This window comes from Equus caballus, chromosome 10, assembly GCF_041296265.1.
Source record: "Equus caballus isolate H_3958 breed thoroughbred chromosome 10, TB-T2T, whole genome shotgun sequence".
Taxonomy (NCBI): Eukaryota; Metazoa; Chordata; class Mammalia; order Perissodactyla; family Equidae; genus Equus; species Equus caballus.
Window position 1 is genome coordinate 49413567 of NC_091693.1, and position 16074 is coordinate 49429640.

Below are 16074 nucleotides of genomic sequence, written 5' to 3' on the forward strand. Positions count from 1 at the left end.
CTGAGTCTTCTTAGTGAGGACTGGACCCAAAGCTTGGCCTACCAGGCGTTCCAAAGTTCCAACAAGGACGAGTCTGTCTCCTCCATCGTCTCTGTCCCCCTGGTGTGCTGACGGGTTTATGATGGGTACTCACAAGTGCTTTGCTGAAGGAGCGAATGAGATGGACTGATTCCTTTTGTTTCCCTGTCAGGCACCAATAGATGGTTGTCGATGTGAACCCCTGATCAACAAGCTGGAGAACCAGTTGGAGGCAACTGTGGAGGAGATCAGAGCAGAGCTGGGGTCGGTTCAGGATAAAATGAATACAAAGCTGGGACATATGGAGAGTAAGACGCAGCACCAAGTAAGCCAGTCGCCCAGCCTCCTAATTTCCAGGTGCTCTGCAGAAAATGAGCTCAGAGGGAGACCTCAGCACCCCCTTCCGCTTGTACACTGCCCTGAGCACATCGGGGAGGCCTGCTCATGCAATTTCTTTAAAGCCCATCTGTTTGAATTTTTTAAGAACATGTTTAAATTGCTTCACATTATAAAAGTAATATATACTCATTACAGAGCATTTTTAAAAATCTGAAAATTAGAAAGGGAAATAAGTCACCTGTAAGCCCACCGTGATGAAAAAGCACTATTAATATTTGGGCTTATTTTCTCCCTGTCTTATTAAATGTCTCTGTGCTCTATACCCCTTCCCCATTGCACACAAAATTAGAGGAATTGTGTCTGTAGTTTTTCTTTTCCCAACTTTTAATTTTGGAAATTTTCACATACAGAGAAAAGTTGAAAGAATAGTATAATGAATGCTTGGACACACTCCAGTTGTTAATAGCTGCCACAGTCGCTCTGTGAGGCTCTCGCAGACACTTTTTTCCTCTTGCTGACCTGCGTGAGATTTAGTTGCAGACTGTCCTGACTCCTCACGCCTTAACACGTCAGAGCGCATTGACTAAGAATGAGGATTCTCTCCTTCATGACACAGTGCCATTATCACATATGAGGAAATTAACTATAATTGCATAGTATTCAGTCCATATTCAGATTTTCTCAGTTCTCCCAAAAGGTTGTTTGTAGCAGTTTCTGTTTTTAATCCCAAATCGATGTCCAGTGTGTCTTTTGTGCATTTGTATTATGTCTCTGTGGTCTCTTTTAATCTAGAACAGTCCTTGATTCCTTCCAACTTTTTTTCTCCTATGATATTAACTTTTTAAAGAGTCCAGGCTAGTTGTGTTATAGCACGTTCCGTATCCTGGGTGTTCTGATAGTTTCCTCATGGTGTTATTTAACTTGTTCTTCTATCCCTGTATTTCTGTAAACTGAAAGTTAGCTCTCGAGCAGTGGTTCTCAAAGCGTCATCTCTGGACCAGTAGCGTCAGCATCATCTGGGGACTTGTGGGGGAAAAAGTGCAAATTCTTGGGCCTCATTCCAGCTGGACTGAATTTAACTTACCTGTGAATGAAACTCTGGGTGGGGTGTCGTAGCCTGCACTTTAACAAGACCTCCAGGGGCTGCTGGTGCAACTAAAGTGTGAGAACCGTTGGCGTAGATGCTTATTTAGCTTCAGGTTAAATATTTTTGGTAAGAACACTTCATAGTTAATGGTGTCAACTTCAAATTACATCACATCAGGAGGCACATATGTCAGGATGTCTCATTAATGATGCTGAGGTCGATCATTTGGCTAAGCTGGTAACCACCATCTCTCTCCATTGTAAAGGGACATTTTCCCTTTTTAACTAATAAAAAATATATGATGAATATAGACTTTTAAATACAAAAAATACTTTTAAAAAGCTTACAAAATAACACATGTTCATTGGAAAGACATTCCACGTTACAGAAATCTGTATCATAGTGATACCTCCCAGAGAATGGCCTTCCATTCGCGGTTTGGTGTATTTTCCCATAGGTTTTTCCTTTTATAGATAGTAACCTACATAATTATCACCTTTAAACAAAAATGGAACCATGCTGTGCTCTTTTTTAGCTTACTTTTACATTTAGTAATATGTCTTAGACATATGAAGCTATGGTGTGTTTTTTAATAGTGGTGTACTATTCCTGTATATGGGGGTATACAATTTTGCTTTTTTTTAATTTAATTTTATATCGAGCATTTTCCCATGTCCTTGGCTTCACAATATTCCAGCATATTAATACAGCATAGTTTATTTAACCATTCCTTTCTGTTAAACTTTAAAGTTGCTTACAGTTTTTTTTGGTGTTTTTTTTTTTTTGAGGAAGATTAGCCCTGAGCTAACTGCTGCCAATCCTCCTCTTTTTGCTGAGGAAGACTGGCCCTGAGCTAACATCCGTGCCCATCTTCCTCTACTGTATATGTGGGACGCCTACCACAGCATGGCTTTTGCCAAAAGGTGCCATGTCCACACCCGGGATCCGAACCGGCGAACCTGGGGCCACCGAAGCAGAACATGCGTCCTTAACCGCTGCGCCACAGGGCCGGCCCCTGCTTATAGTTTTTCACTCTTATAAGTAATGCTATGATGAACATTTGTGTGCATAAACTTATGATTGCTTCACAGATTATTTGCTCAGAATTAGGATAATTGGGTCCAAAGTTAAGACTATGTTTAAGTCTCTTGATAAATAGAAAGGTTGTACCAATTTATATCTTACCAGCAGTGTCTGAGTTTGTCTCAAGCCTTTGACATCATTAATGTTGTAATTTTTTAAGTTTTTGCCAAATTGATTAAGGACATTTAATTAATTTTCCTTGTTTGTTGGTGAGGCTGAACATTTTTTTTAAATTTTTTTTTTTTTGAGGAAGATTGGCCCTGAGCTAACATCTGCTGCCAATCCTCCTCTTTTTGCTGAGGAAGACTGGCCCTGAGCTAACATCCATGCCCATCGTCCTTTACTTTATATGTGGGACGCCTGCCACAGCATGGCTTGCCAAGCAGTGCCATGTCCGCACCTGGGATTTGAACTGGTGAACCCTGGGCCACCACAGCAGAACGTGCGCACTTAACTGCTGTGCCACTGGGCCGGCCCCTAGGTTGAACATTTTTAAGGTTTATTTGCTATTTGTATTTTGTGGAAAGCCCATTTAAGAAATCCCTTCTTAGAGCCATAATATATTAGTTAAGACTGTTTTGTGAATAAAAACCCGCTTCAGCTAGCCTAAGCCCAAAGAGGGATGGTAGATGAATGCTGGGGTGACTCACAGACCTCACTTGGGTTCAAGGAAGGTGACAGACTGGGGTGTAGAGTCTTAGTCCTAATTCCAGATCACAGGGAAAGGACTCTGGCCCAGCATAAGTCAGGTGCTCATGCCCGGACCAGTCAGCGTGCCCCGGGAACAAAGCTGTGCATCAACGCGGTGGCTCTTGGCAGAGCATCTCTATCATGGATAAGGAGGTGGGAGAGCAGGCCAGTCCCAGCAAACAGCGGGAGAGCAGCTCTCAGGAGAACATGGCGGCTGAAGAGACAAAGCAGAGGTGCTCACCACGTCTCAGGATGGATGCTGCTTTAAAAAACTTTTGAACATCTGAGTGTGGGACATCATGAATGTCCCTGACAGGAGAGGAGCTCACCAGTGAGCCCTCGTGGACTGATTCCCACGAACAACAGTCCCTTTTCTTCTGTGGGCCTTGTCAAAGCAGTGGAAGTTCAGCCCTGCTGGGTGTTGGGCCCTACAGGAAATGTCCAGATGAAGGGGGTCCCGGGAGGGCTGTGACTGAGAGGGGACAGTCATTTGTGCTCTGGATGCAGCGCTCCCCGTGACCTCCTCCCACTGCCGTCCTCACTCTCGCTCTGCCCGCTTTCCGTGCAGCACTGAGGGCTGGTCGCTGGGAGAGCTGCGTGAAATACCCGAGTATCAGCTCCTTTCGCCGCCTCTTCCACAGCCTCTAACATCGGGGGGAGGAGGGATAAACCATTCATTGGAAAGGGGAAGAAGAGCTCCATACTTTTAGAAGTAGTTTTTCCTTTCAATAATAGTCTTGGAAATAATGTTCTGAGATCTATAAAAATTCTTTTACCTACAAGGTCTGCATTGGCTCAGGCATATTCATAGTCTCTTAAACCCCTTAGGACTTTAACAAGTGAGAAAAAGAAAGAAACATGGGCCTACGTAGCAACATGCTCTGGAATTCTGAAAACCTAGAGTTCCATGAATACTGTATGGGAACAGAAAGAGGAGTGGAGGTTTGCCTGTCTTCTCTCTGGTCCCTGCGTGGCCCCCCTGAACCTCTCCTCAGGAGTTGAGAGACCAGGGCCCATCTTTAGATCATCTCAGCCATGCGCTCTGTGCCCGTTGCATCCTAGATGCGTGTTCTGGACAAGCTGATGGTTGAGCGACTCTCGGCAGAGAGGACGGAGTGCCTGAACCGCCTGCAGCTGCACTCAGACACGGAGAAGCAGGAGGGAGAGAAACGACAGGTGACGATCAGTATCTGTCCTTACTTACTGTGACTTACCACCCGTCTCCACTGGGGAAAAGACTCAGCCCCATCACTGAAAACTCAGGCCGAGATCCCCTAACAGTGTTTGCAGTACATAGCATGTCATTTTTATGACTCTGAAGTGCAGTTAATAGAAAAGAACCTGTAGTTCAGTTCATGTTTGTTGCTGAATATGCTGGCAGTCGGTGGAGACTGAACAGTTTATAGAACGTGCTGGGGCGGGCGTGCTCTCCACCCTTAGTCAGGTCTACGTATTGTGCGTTTGCTGGGCCACTGATCTGTTGTTGAACAAGATTGGTTCCTGCCCTCAGGGAGTTTATGGTCTAAACAACGGATGTAAAATGGGTCCTAGTGAGTGTGTCAGTGTTCATGCTCCTAAGGCAGCAGAAATCCTTGGTTTGGAAGACTTGGGAAGCTTTGGAGTTTGAGTTTTACGTGGCTCTAGGTCACTTAATGAAGGTTATAGATAGCTGTCACCTTGGGTGCTGGGTCCATCTGGTGTGTGGAGGGCAAGCAGAGAAGGTCGTGTAGGCTGTGGGAGGTGGGTAATCACAACTGTTGGGTGTGATCTCCTCAACGATCATGATTGAAAAGTCCATTCTGGATGCTTTCATTCATAAACCATACATGAAATTCACCTGATTACTTTGTGTGTTTTTTAGATGTCCTTGGTGGATGAATTAAAAACCTGGTGCATGTTAAAGATTCAGAATCTGGAGCTGAAGCTTTCTGGAGATTCCAGGGCCTCTAGGACTAAATCCACACCATCCACTTGTGAATCCTCCACAGGTAACCCCTGTGCAGAGAGGGCCATTCCACCCCAAGGTGATGAGACCCCCAGATCTTGCTCTCTCCTGTACCGGAGGGAGCCAGTATGATAGGGCTGTGGAAGGCACTGGGTTGTAGGGGCAAGGACCATGCTATGCTCACTACTGAACACTCAGTTCCTGTACAGCAATGAAGCATTCCTATTTAAGTCTTCAAAGTATTTGAATGCAGGAATAAAAGACTTGTTGATGGTGTCAGAGTGGACCCCAAAGATGAGGGTGATGGATGGACATCTGTCTCCTGAGCAGGGCTCTCACCCTTGACCTTGCACCTCCTTCCTTCCCCTTTCTCTTCCTTGATCAGCCTTTTACCTTGGTCCAACTCTGTAAAACCTCATTAAAGAGCATTTGTATATTTAAGCTGCCCCGGGTGCTAGGTAAGAGATGCTTCCAGAAAAGCATCTTTACATTAGCCACAGTGATTACACTTGATGATGATAATGTTGAGGACATGTAGAACCTTAGTAATTAGGCCTCCTTGGGGATTTGTTATGTCAAGTGTTTCATGTTACTACAGACCATCTCCGGCACTGTGGTTTTATTTTCTTTGTGCCCATAACATTGGGGAAAATCCTAGGCAAATTTTTCATGCTAGGACTAGGTATGGAGCTTGGCCGGAGCTCTGGGTATGGGGAATAGGACCACCTCTCCAAAGTGGAGGCTGGGTCAAAGAACTAGGAACTGCAGCTATGGTGTGGAAGGGCCCAGAAATTAAGAGATTGGGGATATTCATTCTCATTGACAAAATGCCCAGTTCTGTTTTGAGACTCTTGGTGAGCTGTGTCATCCTGAGCAACCAGAAAATGGTACCCAGAGCCTTCTAGGGTAGATTGAGATGGGCTAAAGGAAAGGCCAGCACGTTTTTGGCTTAGATGCTACCAGTATGGTTAATACAGTATCCATGAAAGCCCTGACAAGCCAAAATGATAATCAGGGGAGAACTGGAAGGGAAGGGCAGAGGAGGAGTTGCACGTGGTGGTTGGTGGTTTACAGGATTCCCAGGACTCTCAAATGCTGACCCACAGGCACATGACTGTGTGAATGTGGATTTGCTCTGACTTGAGTTTTTCTTCTGAAAGCAGGTGTGGACCAATCAGTGGTGACTGCAGGTCCAGTAGCAGCTTCTGACACTTCCCCCCAGGTGGTTAGGCCCAAGGAGAAGGCCCTCAACGCCACTGCTACCCACAGACTCCAGCAAGAGCTGTCTTCCTCGGACTGTACAGGCTCCCGACTGAGGAATGTCAAGGTGCAGACAGCCTTGCTACCCTTGAAAGAGGCAGCCAAATGTGATCAGCAGGCTGGGCCCTGCGTCGACAGAGGCACCCAAACCAAGAAATCTGGGAAGAGTGGGCAGACAAGGCATCGAGCCCAGCAGCCAGCACCCGCCGCCAGCTGTGGGCCGCCACCAGCAGCAGGCAGTGAGCAGACTGCCCCGCACCTTCGAGACACCTCCCAAGCTCTCGAGATTACCCAGTATTTTTTTGAGGCTGTTTCCACCCAGATGGAAAAGTGGTATGAGAGGAAGATTGAAGAAGCACGAAGCCAAGCCAGTCAGAAAGCCCAGCAAGACAAGGCCACGCTGAAGGAACATATTAAAAGTTTAGAAGAGGAACTTGCTAAACTGAGGACGAAGGTGCAGAAGGAAAATTAGGGCCAGGAAAGGGCACCTGAAGGCATCCTTGGGGATTTCCAGTTTTGCAACCGCGGAGTAGCTATGCCCAGGGTGTCAATTATTGTGCACATAGCAGACTTGCCTTTAAAAAAAAATCACTAATTTCTAAAATGTGCCAGACACACACTTCCTATGCTCTGAAGTTATGAAGACTTCAACAATTAAACTGAAACCAGGGTTGGCTTGCTTAGTTTCAGGTTGCACGACAAACTCAAAACCTCAGTCCAGGTTCATCTGAAGTGCAACAGCTCAGATGAAGCGAGCCACGCTAAGAAACTGAGTGATATGTAAGCCGGGACCCTAAAATTCAGGATGTGCGAAGTAATATAAATCAAAAGCAAGAGAAAGGTTAACCCCTCGTGAACTCCAATCAAGTATTCGTTCGTATAAACACACCTGCTGTGCCTAGACAAGTGGCCTCTGCCGGAGAGCCGTCACTGAGATGCACGCTCAGCCCTCTCTCAAATTCATGACTCTCAAAAGCCAACATTTCAACCAGGTGGAAACTTATCAAACAGATTTTGAGGAGAAAGAGATTTTCATGATATCCCAGGATCCTTTATATCTTAAAATGTTTTGCAACGTCAGAGTGTATTTAAGTAATGAGTAACTGGCCAACAGCACCGGGAATGTTTGTTAGTAATGAACTCAAATGAGAAAGGGTCACATCATTTGACCATGGTTTCTGTATTTTTAGCCAAAGTATAGAAATATTACGGTTGATTAATCCTAGTGATTTTAAAAAGATCAATGGAAAAACATTCACATAGCAATTACCGGAAACTTCTATAACCTATTTGTATTCAAACCCAATTATCTTAGAGTACCTTTCTGAATTTGAGCTTATTGGTCTACATTTTATAAAGAAATGAAAGTATTTTATTTTTAATTGAATTCTGTCATTGAAGAGCCTCAAAAGCTTTCCACTGCTTTGCAGTGCCTATGTCAAGGTAAATAACTCAGTAATTTGATTTAGACCCCACAATTCCCCAGCCGCGTGGAGCCCTCAGGATTTTACTCTGCCTTGTGGAGCATACACAGTTTTACAGGTAGCTTGGGTGTGTTGAAACTTTGGATTTAATTATTTTCTAAGCTTCTTGGCCCTTGGAATGTGGGATTATAGTCATCTCAAAATTCCATGTCTGCATAGAAACCTCAGTTCTATTTCTATAAACACAGGAACTGAGTAACTATTGTCTATAATTTGGAATAAAATGTTGCTCATTGAGCCAAAGAGAGAATCTTGACTTCTTGACATAGAAACACCCAGCAAAACAGAGTATGCTGTAGGCCCTTTGTTTTTTGCCTGTCAAGTTCATAGTTGTTTTTGTTTTGTGATTTTAATAGTGACAGTCCATGGAGATAGGCATTCCTAGTAAATGTGGATGTATGTCACCATTACAGAACCTGGGCAGGGAATTAATCTGATGTTCTCTCAAGTTTTCAGTTTTGTAAGCCTGTCCTGTTCTCAACTGCTGAGTAGGTAGACGGTTCTTCCCCAGAGACCCCCATTGGATTGCTACATGTAGAGGCACCTTCCTCTCTCATTTCTCTCCTTGTTCCTGATGCAGAATCACAGAATTGCAGAGTTATCAGTTTTCTAAATCTATTTCACACACGGTATTACTGACCGCTTTAGAATCGTTCCACAATATACACTGAGTTCTTGAGAGCTGCGTCGTACTCAAAGAAGAGATGAATTCCTAAGATGTCCAGGAAGTTGTGTTCCAAGCAGGATTTATTTTCACTTATCAGAATACTTCCTGTTACCTCAAGGGATATCCTTGTTGAGAAATCCCGAAAACAAATTAAATTTTAATTTATCTAGACCATAGAGTGCTTTGGTAGGAAGTATTTTGATGGTGTAACTCCTACCCATCAGAAGCAGGCAGGTTATCACTGTGACCTGGATATTCTGGTCAAAGTGACAGGTAGGGGAGAGACTTGGGGAGGAAGGAGAAAGGTCAGTGCACCTAGTCTGACAGATTCCATGGATCTTCTCTCTCTCATAGCAGGGAAAACCATAGAGGCAAGGAAATAGAGCAGGGTCAGCCAGCCTCCCAACCCAAAGAGATGGCCGCATCGGCAAGACCAATGCAATAGCTTTGTATTTTCAACAACTGTATTTGGTCTGTTTTTGTTCCTTAGCATTGTCAAAAACTCAGCTATGGATTCCACGTGTATTTTTCCCTTTGCTGTCTACTAAAATGAGCAAATGCCACAATAGTACTTTTCCAAAGAAGCAGAACTATTAACAATTTGTAGGCTGTCATGTAGGTCATATTTGAAATGAGATTGGAACTTGAGCTGTGGGAAAAATGATGTGAAACAGAAAAGTTGTACAATATTGCAGTGTCTTTTTAAAAAAATTGTTAGTGCATTGAATATAGTCAATATCTGTGATAGACTGAGTATCACTTCTAATCTTACCTTTGACTTTGGGAGCCCAAATAAAGGAAGTGATGTTTTTGTGTTTATACCTTTTCATTTCAGTCAAGCACTGATTCTTGAGAGGTATGTTCTCTTTTATTTAGTATTTTATCACTTTGAATTTGTCTCTTCCAAGCATTAAACATGGTTCTCAACACTATGGATATTAAATTTCTTATTTAAAAAATGAGTGTGAATACTTTGTTTAGCCTACATTTTCATGTGTGTAGTTGACCAAATTTTATGGTTCCTGAAAGAGTGCCTTCACCCAGCCACACTCCACCTTGTTCCTCTAGAAGTATAACCTAGAGTAAATACATCTGCTTTGAAGTAGAGATCAGGTGCCGGCATAAAAAAAATGTTTTAACTGTAATGAAATATTTCTCATTGCAAGCTTAAACAAGTGTTTTGTTTAAACTGTTGACCTTTTGGAAAACACTGTGCAAAGGCAACAGACAAAACATCACTTATAATTGTATGCAAGCCAAGATAACATTTTTTGACTAACAAATTGCTCCTAAAAGCTACATACATTTCTTCTTGTGATATAAAAGTCAATCAATTAAATAAGACTTAAGACAAACCAATTTTAAAAAGTGACCTTTTTGGAATACCTCTTATGAATAAGAGAAAAGTATTAAAAATATTTTTTCAGTTGTAATTTTAAGGGGAAATATTCTTTTCCTGTAATATTAAATCAAATATAACTATAAATGTAATTAATTTAAATCCATAAGATTTAAGTATTAATTTAAATCTATAAAATTTAGTCCATAAGATAAATCCACGACATAGTAAAGCACTTTTTTAATACAAAAGAGTGGGCAAAAAGTGATTTACTCTTCTTAGTAACAAAAATAGTAAATTTAATTTAATCCTAATATAATTTCTCAGATGTCTGACTTAAGGAAGGAAATAGCCTGTGGTGGTTTGGTAAAGAGTGACAATTTGCTTTTGATCCTGTTTGGACCTTATTCTACATAATCCCAATTTTTTTCAAGGTAGATGTGACTGTTTCCATTTGTTTTTTCTAGCATTTTCCTTACTATTCCACAAAAGACAGAGTGAATTTCCGTAAGCATGGGTTTGCCTCTCAGCCTCTCCTGAGCGTCTGCTGATGTGAATACAATAAAACAAATAGGAAAGAGGTTCTGCTTTCCTCAAATAATAGGAAGTCATCTGTTCCATCTCTGCAGGCACAGCCACAGCAATGCCTGTGCCATGAATTTAAAACTTCCAACCCGATGGAACATTTAAGAGGAAATGACATAGGGGCAGTCAACATGTTAAATAATAGTCACTTCTCATATAATAGTAAGCTTTTTTTTTTTTTTTTTTGAGGAAGATTAGGCCCTGAGCTAATCCTCCTCTTTTTGCTGAGGAAGACTGGCCCTGAGCTAACATCCGTGCCCATCTTCCTCTACTTTGTATGTGGGATGCCTACCACAGCATGGCTTGCCAAGCGGTGCCATGTCCACACCCTGGATCCGAACCAGTGAAACCCGGGCCACCGAAGTGGAACGCGTGCACTTAACCACTGCACCACCTGGCTGGTCCCTAGTAAGCTTTTTTTAACTTTTTTTTTTTTAACATTGGCACTTGAGCTAACATCTGTTGCCAATCTTCTTTTTTTCCCTTCTTCTTCTCCCCAAAGCTCCCCAGTACATAGTTGTATATTCTAGTTGTAAGCGCCTCTGGTTGTGACATGTGAGATACCACCTCAGCATGGCCTGACGAGCAGTGCCATGTCTGCGCCCAGGATTCGAACCAGTGAAACCCTGGGCCGAGAAGCAGAGTGCATGAACTTAACCACTCGGTGACAGGGCCGGCCCCTGCTAGTAAGCTTTTGTATTAAAAATACTTTTTAATAAAACAAGACTGATTTATTGTAGTTCAAATATATAAACTGAACATTCCAACATCTTAAACTTTAGGAACAAAGCTTGAATATTCAAACGAGAGTATAGGATCGTTTACAGGGAACACACAGAAGGGTAATTTGTTGTCTAGTCCAGAATACTCATAAAGACGATGAGTAAAATGTTTCACCAGGAGTTCTATCCTGGCCTCCATCTTAATGACCGTGGTTCCATGTGTGAGAAGAACTGCTAAGTAAATCTCAAGCTAAACAGCCTTGGCCTGTATTCTGAAGGGCTCCTCAAAGCAGTGACTTGTGATAAGTGAACAAGTAAACCGTTCTCTAGAGATGAAGGGAAAAGCTTGCCTGTTAGAATAATGTTAACCTCTGGAAGATGAAAGTTCAATTTTCAGGGTTTTACCCACTTTAAAAAACAGAATAACAAAAACAAACCCCAAGTTAGGTTTTCCTGGAGTCTGGTTTTTGCATCTCAAACCAAACTGACCTTGCAAATTAAAACCGCAAATGGTCTTATGCTTTCCACGTACATCACTGCTAGGAAGAACGTCACCAAGTCACTGACTTCCACACCTCATAAAAGGATGACTTTTAGCTTCAAGATTTTCGATTTAATGGAGACGGCCTATACTTGAATATGTATGTCAATCATGCTACACAAAAGTATTCTGTGTTTAGAAACTTCACAAATGCTGCTTCTGTTTATCAGATGGCTTTGCATCAGGTTGACTAATGTACATCTATATAAAAATCAGGAAATTGGCTCATGCAAGCATTTTGAATTAGTATATTACCCTGTGGAAGAGTATTCGGAATTATTTTGTCCTGTGGGCTCTGAGGCTGTGGGGTGGGGGTGGACCCTGGCGATGCAGATCATTGACACACGCCACCATCAGCTTACGCCTCTCCTCTGGCACCCAGTCCAGTACTACCTCCCATTTATCATTCTGCAAATTTTTCCCTACATCTTTCAGGTGCTGCTCAGATTCTTGGTAGCTTTTTAGATCCGTTCCGTAAATAGGCAAGAGGCCTTCTGTCTGTAGGACGGCCAGCCCCAGCCTCTTCCACAGGCTGTCACTTTCACTAAATTAACAGCGTCATACATCTGGTCTCTTGCAAATGTGTCCTGAAGTCAACTTCTGTCTCCGATGTATTCTTCAAACTCTTTGTTTTTTCCTGTCCCTGGAGGAGAACCTAATGCACTGAAGATCATCCCTATTGATGTACTTTACTTCTTTCTATGTGGATGTTAAGGTAATTGCATTAGTTTTATCCAGAAGTTGCCTCTTCTTTTTGGTAAGTGCTTCAATGTGGTCATTACGCTTCTCTTTCTCCTTTCTTTCCAACAGATCTACATTCCCCATGGTGATGTTTTCGGAGAGTCCTGAGTATCAGATCCTGATACACCTGAAGAACATACTTCAACAATGAGGGGTAATGCAGAAGGATTTTTCAAGAAAGTTCCAGGGTATCTCCTGAGGACAGTATGCCTCCAATCCTACATCTCATACAGTTTTTTTTAAAATTTTTTTATTGATTATGATAGCTTACAACCTTGTGAAATTACAGTTGTACATTATTATTAGTCATGTTGTAGGTACACCGCTTCACCCTTAGTGCTCTCCCCCCACCCCCCCCTCTTCCCCTGGTAACCACCGATCAGTTCTCTTTGTCTCTATGTTAACTACCACCTATGAGTGCAGTCATACAGAGTTCGTCTTTCTCTGTCTGGCTTATTTCACTCAACATAATACCCTCAAGGTCTATCCATGTTGTCGTGAATGGGACGACTTTGTCCCTTTTTATGGCTGAGTAGTATTCCATTGTATATATATACACCATATCTTCTTTATCCAATCATCAGTTGCTGGGCACTTAGGTTGGTTCCATGACTTGGCTATTGTGAATAATGCTGTGATGAACATAGGGGTGCATGGGACTTTTGCAGTTGCTGATTTCAGGTTCTTAGGATAGATACCCAGTAGTGGGATGGCTGGGTCATAAGGTATTTCTATTTTTAACTTTTTGAGAAATCTCCATACTGTTTTCCATAGTGGCTGCACCAGTTTGCATTCCCAACAGTGTATGAGGGTTCCTTTTTCTCCACAGCCTCTCCAACATTTGTCACTCTTGGTTTTGGATATTTTTGCCATTCTAACAGGTGTAAGGTGATATCTTAGTGTAGTTTTGATTTGCATTTCCCTGATGATTAGTGATGATGAGCATCTTTTCATGTGTCTATTGGCCATCTGTACATATCTCATACAGTTTTTAAAAATAGCTTTATTGGCTTACACAATGTTATATGTCAAAAACAACTAAGAAGAAACCCAGCTTTATTGAGATATAATTCACATGCTGTACATGTAAAATGTACGATTCCGTGGATGTTAGTATAGTCACAGAGTTGTGCAACCAACACCACAATCTAACTTTAGAATATTTTCATCACTCAGAAAAGAAACCCCATATCCATTAGCAATTAGTCTCCATGCCATCCACAATCCTACACAACCACTGATCTTTCTGCCTATTTTAGACATTTCATGTAAACGGAATCATACAATATATGATCTTTTGTGACTGGTTTCAAGGTTCACCCATGTGTAGCATGTATTAGTATTTCGTTACTTTTCATTAATACTTTATTGTATGGATATACCACATTTAATTTAACCATTATCAGACAATGGGCAGCTGGATTGTTTCTACTTTTTGGCTATTATGCATAATGCTGCTGTGAACATTCGTGTACAAGTTTTTTACAGACATGCTTGCAGCTCTCGTGGTTATAAACCTAGGGCCAGAATTGCTGAATCATATGGTAACTATGTTTAACCTTTTGAACAACTGACAGTCTGTTTTCTAAGATGGCTGCACCATTTTATATTCCCACCGGCAGTGTATGAGGGTTCCAGTTTCTCTGTCTCTTCCCCAACATTTGTTATTATCTCTCTTTTTAAAGGCAGCCATTCTCGTGACGAGAAGCAGTATCTCATGGTGGTTTTCATTTCCATGTCCCTGATGGTAATGGTGTTGAGCATCTGTTTACGTGTTAATTGACCATTTGTTGTACTGGTTTTCGCTTCTTAAAAGAACTGCTGAAACATCCAGAAACGTCTTCAAAAATACGGGGTGTGGTTTTCAGTGCTAAGCAGTTGTTCTGGTGCTCATTTCTTCGCTCTCTCTGACACGCCATGCTCCACGTCCTGATACTGTGCCAAGTACTGTACATACAAACAGTCTGACTTGGCTTTGGGCTGCCCTTGGTTGAGCTCTAGTTCAACAAAACACATGGAGGCTTTGAAAATCTGTCAAATAATGCTATAGTTAAGATTTGGCTAAGGCAAGTGTTTTTTCTAACTCCTTGAGCTGCATATTGCCTTGAGTAATCATCATCCGGATTGCGTCCTGTAGGAGAAAGTGAACTCTGGTCACTGTTTTACCTGGTTAAACGAGGTACAGCTCTATCATTTTATTTGTTAGGCAAGAACCAATACAGGTTCCCCCTGCTTTGCCCCCTGAAATTTCTCTTTGTGCCACCTCACTTTTACGAAAGACCTACATTAGTACCTGTTTTCACTAACTGAAAGAAATCTAAAGAGGATTTCAGCTTTTATGAAAAAGGCGAAAAGCAAAAACAGCGGTCAGCACTTGTTTTGCAGTGAGCCATTCCAGAGGCTCAGCACTCAAGCCCACTGTGTACTGCAAGCCTGTCACATCAGCCACAGCAGACCTTTGACACCGAGGCAGGCAGAAGAAGGTGTAGACGTTAGTGACCTGCCTGCCCTGATGGATTCAGATGATGATGAGATGTTAATAAATGACCCTGTTCCTCTCTCTCCTACACCCAGTCTCTGACCACTCCGCCTGACACCCCATCATCATCACCACCACCTCTCAGCCTCCCAGTGTCCTGGCTGTCTTCCAAATTCTGGTAAGTGAAACCACGCTGTGCCTACATTATTTCTATTTTATATAGGCTGTGTATTTATCATATCATTCCTGCTTTTACTATATGTTAGTGTTAGGTTTTCTGTGTTATTTGGTATGATTTGATGGATTTTTTTGGGTCTAGGAATGCTCAAAAGTTTTTCCTATGTAAATTAATGGTAATTTGCTTCTTCGCTTTATGCCATTTCGGCTTATGAAGAGTTTCATAGGAACCCTCTGCTTTCACATAGCCGGGGAAACCAGTACTGAGAATTGGAACTGCCACATATTAGGAAAGCCACAAGCTGACAGATAGGGGTACGCAACGTCTGGCATGCTTTCGTACACCCCCAGCATGGAACTTCCCGAACCATCATGATGTAATATTTATAATCTTCTCCTGTGTGTGTGTCTATGTGTGGTTTAACAGAAGACTCACCTGATGCTACCTAGAGGGCAGAAACAGCAAAGACTGTAAAACGTAAAACATCACGAGTGGAAAATCGGTAACTTAAGAGCAATGATGGAGATATACCATCTCAGTGACATTTATATTCCAAGAGGTCTACCAAACTTTCTAAAAAATTCATCAATCAGTACAAAAGGGCCAGGACCTGTCCTCACCTCTTCGGTGGCACTTTTGTTTCTTTTGAATTCTTCCCTTGCCCAGTCCTTCAAGTACTGGCGATCAGAATCATTCGGCACCTGCCGAATTGCTTGCAGAATCCTTCTGTAGAGCAGGAGAACTTGCTGCCTTCTCATGAACTGCGCACGGGGAGAAATGGCAGTTGTAACTGCACAGCTCACTGCCCGAGGGCTCTGCTTCAGCAAACCACACTGTCAACAGATGACTTCCCTTGGGTCCTCAGTTTTGAAAAGGGCAAAAAACTCCACTTTTTTTTTTAAGCAAAGGGCAAGAA

General features: G+C 42.4%; 2 protein-coding genes across 53 annotated transcripts in view; one reads left to right on the plus strand and one right to left on the minus strand.

Annotated features, from left to right (window-relative positions):
• The window catches only part of ANKRD6 (ankyrin repeat domain 6), a 193671-nt gene extending 184279 nt beyond the window's left edge, over positions 1-9392 (plus strand). For 30 of the 50 annotated variants that reach the window (XM_070225285.1, XM_070225317.1, XM_070225286.1 and 27 more), the window contains 4 exons: positions 191-343; positions 4280-4393; positions 5079-5205; positions 6326-9392. In XM_070225285.1, the coding sequence (XP_070081386.1) occupies positions 191-343; positions 4280-4393; positions 5079-5205; positions 6326-6894 (963 nt within the window). In that variant the 3' untranslated portion in view covers positions 6895-9392. Of the gene's footprint in view, positions 1-190; positions 344-4279; positions 4394-5078; positions 5206-6322 lie in introns of all 50 variants that reach the window. The other 20 variants (XM_070225280.1, XM_070225305.1, XM_070225315.1 and 17 more) reach the window with 1 other exon arrangement.
• Positions 1-16074, minus strand: part of LYRM2 (LYR motif containing 2) — a 30430-nt gene that overhangs the window by 13751 nt on the left and 605 nt on the right. For 2 of the 3 annotated variants that reach the window (XR_002810873.2, XR_011422582.1), the window contains exon 2: positions 15779-15919. Coding sequence is in view for 1 of the 3 variants with exons in the window: in XM_001503761.5 (XP_001503811.1) it covers positions 14552-14632; positions 15779-15919 (222 nt within the window). In the remaining 2 variants the exon portion in view is untranslated. Of the gene's footprint in view, positions 1-11206; positions 14633-15778; positions 15920-16074 lie in introns of those variants that run through there. The other variant, XM_001503761.5, reaches the window with a different exon arrangement.